Source organism: Labrus bergylta, chromosome 20, assembly GCF_963930695.1.
Source record: "Labrus bergylta chromosome 20, fLabBer1.1, whole genome shotgun sequence".
In the NCBI taxonomy this organism is placed as follows: Eukaryota; Metazoa; Chordata; class Actinopteri; order Labriformes; family Labridae; genus Labrus; species Labrus bergylta.
Window position 1 is genome coordinate 9,804,503 of NC_089214.1, and position 7,781 is coordinate 9,812,283.

Below are 7,781 nucleotides of genomic sequence, written 5' to 3' on the forward strand. Positions count from 1 at the left end.
GTGTGTGTTTGTTTAATGTTAACTTATGTAGGAGTAAGACTGTAAATCAGTGTTAGTGATACCATAGTTAAAGCTGTTCTCAGCGGTTTTTGGCCACTAGAGGGCAGAAAAACCGCTCATAGAGAGTTAGCGCCTGTGTCAAATCCAAACTCAGCTTCAGAGCGCTTCTCACCGGCTTTTAGGTTAAGAGAGTTAACTTCCTTGCTACCGCTTCTAGTGTCTGTTAGGTTGGTTTTGAATAACTCTGTGTGCTGAATGTCTTCCTCTATTGACTGAATTCTAACAAGAAAACAAGAAAAATAAATATCATTTAGACATTAGCAGCAGCCTTCCACCTGGAAATTGAACCCTAAAAAAATCAAGTTAGCCTAGTTTGTCCTTCACCAATGTGACTGACAAAGCTGATATCAGAGGTTCTTTCTTGATTTTGTTTGGTAGAGGCAGAAGCGAAATTGACGAGCCTGACGGTAGACCCAAATGTAATTATTTTTTAACTGTGAGTGTTTTTATTCTGAAGACGCCGAGTGCTGAAAACACTGAGCTGCGTTGGTTTTGTGTAGAAAATGTGTGATGCCTGCACAAAAAAGAAACACTGTGCGTGAACAGAGACCTTTAAAGTGAAGCCAGAACTTCACTATGCTAATGCAAAGGTTAGGCTGGCTTTACACTAGACCATTTTCAAATCTAAACCTGTCTTTAAATAAGTGGGATACATCAGACTAAAGGACATTTTCAACTGAATATTCACATTATAACCCTCTGAAAACACATAGAAACCTTAAATGTGTCTGTATTCTCGTCTTGTCTCTGTCTTTGCCCTCATCGCCTCCTGCAGTCAGAGTGAAGATTACAAACATTAATCCACCAGAAGGAGCGGCTGACAGACCGGCTCTCTGCAGCCTGACGGGCGATCACACACATCCAGAGATCAGCGTCTCGCCCCCACACAGCCGAGTTTTTATTATTAGAGATTCATCCTGAGTACGCCTTCTTTTTCTGAACGGCGGAGACAAGCACAGAAAATACAGAATTAGAACTCTTGTAATGGCAGAAAGAAAAAAAGAAGAGGTGAATTTATATACTTGTCAGACCTAATCTAAGATCATCATTAATGCCAAATGTAAATAAACTTCAGGACCTGCATAGCTTAGCTTCAAACTTTGCGGCTTGTCTGGAGAAATTTTAGGATCTCGCGGCTCTCTCATTCTTACTGCTGAAGCCTCACACCTGAATGTTTATATTCTTCTCCTTCAGGTTGAGTCTTTTTTGCTCAGAATTTGGGCAAAAAGAGGACGAGGCAACTTCACACAGCATAGACTCTATGGACAGTAGCAGTGTAAATATAAACAGATGCAAATTGATAACCAATCTTAACATTAAAGATCAGAGTGCATCGAACCGTGGAGCCCTTGATCAGGAAAAATGTAATATGCAGTAAAAAAAATTTGCACTATACTCTCATGTTTTGAGCTGCACATTTACTTCTTTATTCTCAGATTTATGGGAGATAAAGTGTTCTGGAGGACAGTTAAAGTGAGGACAGACAGGACAGCAGACACCGCCTGTCTGAGTTTATGTGAAAGCAGCAGAATCACAGGGAACTCTCTGAAAGCGACGAGCAGCTGCAGCTTGAGCAGACAGCCTCTCTCTGAATATTCAAACCCTCACAGCAGAGCACTTTTTTTTTTTATCCTGTAATTACTAATTAGACCATCTGACGTGGGGGTGAGCTCGTCTCTGCAGCGTCTTGGCTCTCCATCACAGGCTTCTCGTTAACATTATCTGCTCATCTTACAGCCGGACACTTATCACAGCCTCCTCGTTAGCTGCAGCCAATTATCTGAGGTCGCTCGTTTGGGGCAGCAGCTCGTCTCAAACGTACATTAATGGACTAAAACACCGACTAAAAAGTTGCTGGCTTAGCAAATGTTACAGAGATTTTCACCTTCATGTTTCCTGAAGTTCAGGCTGAGGTTAAAAGAAAACTGAGAACTTTTCCTGCTGCTTTAAATCAGCGCACACACACACACACACACACACACACACACACACACACACACACAGATTCTGCATCAGTGCAGGAAGTGTTTTTTTTCAGTTACTGGTGTAAATTGAAGACAGGTCGCTCAGATTGTTCAACGTTAAGTCTCCTGGAGACACAGAGTTGTGTTACAGCACCACCTAGTGGCTGCAGAAGACACTTGCAGGATGCAGCACTTCAACTCAAACATGGTCATACAAACTTTATTTTCTGTATTTCTGTGAATTCTTGTGCAGCAATTGATGTTTTTTTTCTGCAACTGTTTTTCAGTGTTTATTTACTCTATCGTCCTCTTTGTCTTAAAGTTGTAACCGAAATGTTTACATTTAGACTTCAAAGCAGCAATCTGTAACAATTCCACCTTAAAATAGTCGCTTCAAAGTCGATCTTATAGTAGGCTACAATAACTTTAAAAAGGAGAATGGCATTTCTCCAAGCACGTTGTTTAAGAGGCAACAAGGTGCAGCTAGTTCTTTTAAGGTTGTGACCTTTAAAAAGGATGGCTTTGGAGCTGAAGACACAGCAGTCTTCAGCTACAAAGCAGTCCTGTTTGATACAATGACTGAGGCTAAGAGGAAGAGGACGGTGACGGATGAAGCTAAGAAGAGAAAAAGAGAGAATGACCGAGCAAGAAGCCAGATAAGAGTTAAAATAGGACAGGCTTTAAATGTCCACTATGTAAGATATTCACTGAATTAAATCATAAAATGACCTTACTGTGTCATCAGACATCAAGGAAACATGTTTCAGTGCTGGCTTCTCTGTCAACAACTCATCATCCAGTATGTTGTACTTCTAAGTTTCGATTCTGGTGCGGAGTGGTCTGTTTTTGTTTTGACCAAAGAAGAAGGCGTTTTTAAGACACCTTGACACGGCCTTTTGCCCCTCATCCCAACAGGTGTCACATTGATAAAAGTGGGCAAGTGAACTGGTTCAGATATAACTGATTCTACCAGAACTAAAAAGTCTCTGCATTTTCTAATAAGCTCCAGGACCAGAAACATGGTCAAACAAGGATAAATATTTGAGATGATTTGAAAAATGGAGAGGTTAAAACACAGAAAGCTTTGAAGACAGAAGCAGAGCTGGTTAAACACTGAATGTATTTTACGACAGTGCAGTTGCAGTACTCCTAAATTCTTTACTGTACATTTGTACTTGACTTTACATTGAACACTGCACTTCCTATACTACTTGACTGTATATATAATATCCTATTCCACTTGATATTTATTAGCATATTGTTTATAATGTCCATACTGTAAATATTGTTCATACTGTAACTATCTTATATCCATCAATGCTGCTCTATAATATACCAGCCTTATCTGTATCCTCTGCACCAGCTTACCGTATTACCTTACTACCATATTGCACTTTATGCCTATTCATGTTTGTACTGCACCTTGTTGCTCTTTTGCACTTTTTTGGTTAGAATGCCAAAAACATTTTATTGTCTCTGTACTTGTACTCTGCACAATGACAATAAAGTTGAATCTAAATCTAAAGCTAAAATTTAAAGACCTTCTGTGGGCGCCAGAGTGTACCAAACAGAATTCCTTCATAATGTTGCTTTAAGTACACAAACATCCATTGTGTAAGTGTCTGAAACATAAATACAACCAGAGTCCATTTCTCTGTAGCTTTATTGCAAAATCACAACATGGAAAAACAACTTAAACGCAACTTTTTGTATTTTCTCAAGGATCAAAGTGTCACCTTTTTCACTGTCCTCTTCGATAAAGTTTTCCAGCATGTCTGTACTTCAACCAGAGGTCAGTGTTACGAGTCTTCCAGAGAACAGAGCGACGACTGGAAACAACCTCAGACTCACAGACATGGTGAGCTGTCTCAGGGAGTCGTTTTCTGCCTCACACAGGTCCACAGTCTGTTGTGGTTCTGCTCTGCGACAACACCAGAGGTTCTCTTCTGGTCTAGTTTTTCAGATTTATGTTATGAAAAATAGTGCAGTTTGGTCCTCAGGGGGAACGAAATGTGACAGAACAAAAACCCACACAGTAAACAGCCACATGGCCCACTTTTGGGTCTTGACCCACCAGTTGAGAACCACTGGTCTTACGCCACAGCGGGGATGAAATACTGCAGCGACATGTCTTCATGCAGCAGAATCAGGTGGACGACCCGCTCGTGGACGATATCTGAGGGGACGAGAGGACGTCGTTAGAGAGAATACAATTTAATCGGGTTGTTTACTGCACTACATAAACAACATAAAATGATGGATGAACCAGGGATGTGATCATGAAAGAACACCCAAACACACGCACGCCACAACATACAAAAAAAAAGCAGAGAAGTTAATTTGATTATTTGAAAGTTGAAACCATTTTTTTCCGCATTTCTTTTGAACCATTGGTGCATTTTCTGCATCATTTTAAAGTAAGGATCTAGTCCTCTGTCCTCAAATAATAAGTGATGATAAATGTATCTGGGCGGCCCACACAAGAGGATGAGTAGTAAACGTTGTCATTCTTAAGTTAAGTCTCATTTGTCAACTTTTCCAGTTGGTAAATCCAAAATTCTGGATAAATCTGGAGGAATCACCTTCCTGATGTTTGCCTGCTTAGGGCTTCTGTTTATTATAACATTTTATTCATGAGCATGTGTTGCACAATTGCACAAACAGCCGGTGGACTTACTGCACATGGCCTTGCTGGGGTTGACCTGCTGACCCATGAGGAACTGCTGCAGCTTCCTGATGTCCACCCGCGCCTGGGCCATGGCCTGAGGGTCCCTGCTCTGAGACGGACCCCCATCCTGTGAGGCGTCCTCACCTGGAGGGAGAGGAGCAGAGAGCATCGATATGTTGATCAAAACTAGACTAAATGTTGGACTGACATCGCTCAGATCAGAGCAAACATGCTGCAGTCAGTTTGTTTTTACCCCACGGAGGGTTTCCCAGGTCTTTGAAGTGGGTAGTAACAGAAACCAGATCTGTCTCAATCTTCAGGTTCATCTCTCCGTTCAGGTTGGCCTCCAGTACCTGAAACACACACACACACACACACACACACACACATATATATATATATAAATAGATGCATTAGGTTGTATAAGTAAAAATTTCAAACCCCTTCAGTGTGAGTCCGGCCTGACTCATGTGAGCTGTGGAGGAATGTGACCATACCAGGAAGTTGGAGAGGTTCTTCATTCTGTCCACGACGTTCTTCATCGTCTTCAGAGGAGGCAGGTAGATACTGACCTGTGAGGACAGACACACTAACATGTCTTTGTTCTGTTAAGATTTAAAATGTGAACATCATCCGTCTTCCCTCTGCTTGTACTGACAAACAATGTCAAAAAGAAATCATTTCCTCTAGAATACGTCCTTCTTAAAACGCTGAAGGTGCACAAACAGAGAAGGGCTTGGTGTGTGTCGCTCTCACGTCAAAGTCCGGCATGTTCGGCTCTTTGAACTCGTGCCAGAGTCTCCGCGGGATGACATCGACTGGAACGTCATGAGTGACGACGCGACTGATGCTCGACAGGGTGGGCTGGAAACAAGAGAGAGCGAGAGAGAGAGAGAGAAGGGGCAGAAACCAGAGAGGTTTGATTCATCACGCTGTCTGAGCTGATGTTTGAAGAGTTCACTTTTACTTTAATCGAAAGCTGGTTCACACCAAAAGTGACAAGAACTTTTAATTCCTTCTTTCAAAGTCGCAGCAGACGGGTGAGTCGGGTTCTGCTCGAGGTTTCTGCCTCTTATCCATTAATCCAGCCATCCATATATACCTAATAATTCACTTTTTTTAGTCTACATCCGTAAATTTTGTAATTACTGTACATAGCACAGACTCTTGCACGTTCTGCTTATTTGCACTTCTGGTGAGATGCCAAACCTCATTTCGTTACTCTATACTTGTATATGTGTAATGACAATAAAGTTGAATCTCATCTCATCTTAAAGGCTTCTTTTTTTTTTGACTTCTCTGAAAGTTTAAATCACTTTAACATTTTGTTAATTTAGGGAAATACGTTGAAAAGAAAAGAAAGATATTTAACAATGAAGATAAAGTAATAATTGACTGTGTTTATGTTACTGGTGAGCTTTCTTAAAGTCCTGTGTTCAGTCTCACCAGCTCGGCAGCGATGGTGAGACAGGGGCAGTGCTTCTTGGTCAGCTTGAGTTTGACGGCTTTGGCGTTCTGGACTGTCTTCAGGGCCCGGGACAGATTCTCCGGAGTCACCTCCAGACAGATCTCATTGTCCTCAGTGGACACGCCCTCCATCTGGTACTCATCGAAGAAGTTGGCCTGCAGAGTTGAAGGACACACAGACGATCAGGTATGCATTACTGAAAATCATCTCGATCATTTTGGGGGGGGGGGGGGATTGTTCCTGAAATGTGCCTGATCTGGTTGTTCACACATCACACCTCTGGGTCTGCGGGGTGAGGCAAGACAAGACAAAAATTTTTTTAAAAAAGAATTACCTGAGACAGTTCACACCACATGCTCACCCCTCCGTTGGCCACTTTCTCGGACAAAACGAAGAACAGGTTGTCGGAAGTCAGCCGCAGGACGCACATTTTGGTGAGCTTGGAGATGGTGGTGATGACTCCTGTGAGGACGAGGAAGAGCAGAGAAGATGAATCTACAACCAAACAATCAGAGCCTTGAAGTCAAGTCAGTCAAGTCAAGTCATATTTATTCATAAAGCACATTTAAAAACAGCTACAGCTGACCAAAGTGCTGTACAATACCTTAAAAAAGAAAAAACTACTTCAGATCCCAACGTCCACAAGAGAGAAATATATACACGTTTACATATATACAAATAAAAAGAAAGAATATATAAAGAAAGCAACAAAGGAACCTGAAAGAAATGGTCTATTCAGGACCAGGGGACTCAAATGCTAAAATATAAAAGTGTGTCTTGAGACGGGACTTAAAAGAGTCAACACAGGGGGCAGACCTGGTTGAATGAGGGAGGCTGTTTTCACAGTTTAGGGGCTTTTACTGAAAAGGCCCCGTCTCCCTTTTTAGTTTGAGCCGTGAGTGGGGGAACAGCCAGGAGGCCCCACGTCTGATGATCTCAGGATGAGGAGGTCGGTAATATAAAAAGAGGGGCCAGGCCATTCAGGGCTTTAAAAAACAAACTACACAATCTTAAACTCGATTCTGAATCTGATGTGGACAGGACTGATTCGGACAGGACTGATGTGCTCCCTCTTCTCGGACCAGCTGCAGACGGGACAGGGACGACTGGCTTAAGAAGAATTGCAGTAGTCAAAGCATGGGTTGCTGTCTGTAAGTCACTGAATGAGAGGATCGTAGCAGAACTCGGTTCATTCATTCATGCGAGAATATCCCTCCAAATACATCGTTTAAGTTACTTTACTTGAATATCTATTTTCTACAACAAAAACAACAATGTACTTCAACTCCACGACGTTTGGCTTATCTTAAATGGTGAGGTACTTTACACCTTCAGTCAGAGAAACACAATAAACAAACTTAATGTGATGTTTTACTGTCGATTACCCTGAGACTTTATGATTCACACGCCACAAGTTCAAAACAAAGTCTTTCACCGCATCTTTAAAACGTTTCTGTGACGTGTAGAAACACTCACGGCTGAAATGGTTGAGGCACGCTATGTCGACGATTTTCCCTCGAAACTTCATGTTGACTTTAAACTCGAAACTTTTACCCAGATTTGAAAGCTGTGAGAGTGTTGTCAGCTTGTGTTTCGGCGGGGGTGTTTTTCAAAACGCACC

General features: G+C 41.9%; 1 protein-coding gene across 1 annotated transcript; it reads right to left on the reverse strand.

Annotated features, from left to right (window-relative positions):
• Positions 1–3,669: 3,669 nt before the first annotated feature.
• On the reverse strand, positions 3,670–7,781 carry hus1 (HUS1 checkpoint clamp component). Its single transcript, XM_020646155.3, has 8 exons — positions 7,637–7,781; positions 6,495–6,622; positions 6,139–6,315; positions 5,449–5,556; positions 5,190–5,264; positions 4,946–5,045; positions 4,702–4,836; positions 3,670–4,200 (listed from the first exon to the last, which is right to left on the reverse strand). The coding sequence occupies exons 1-8, from the start codon at positions 7,686–7,688 to the stop codon at positions 4,118–4,120; spliced, it is 858 nt and encodes a 285-aa protein (XP_020501811.1). The 5' UTR covers positions 7,689–7,781; the 3' UTR covers positions 3,670–4,117.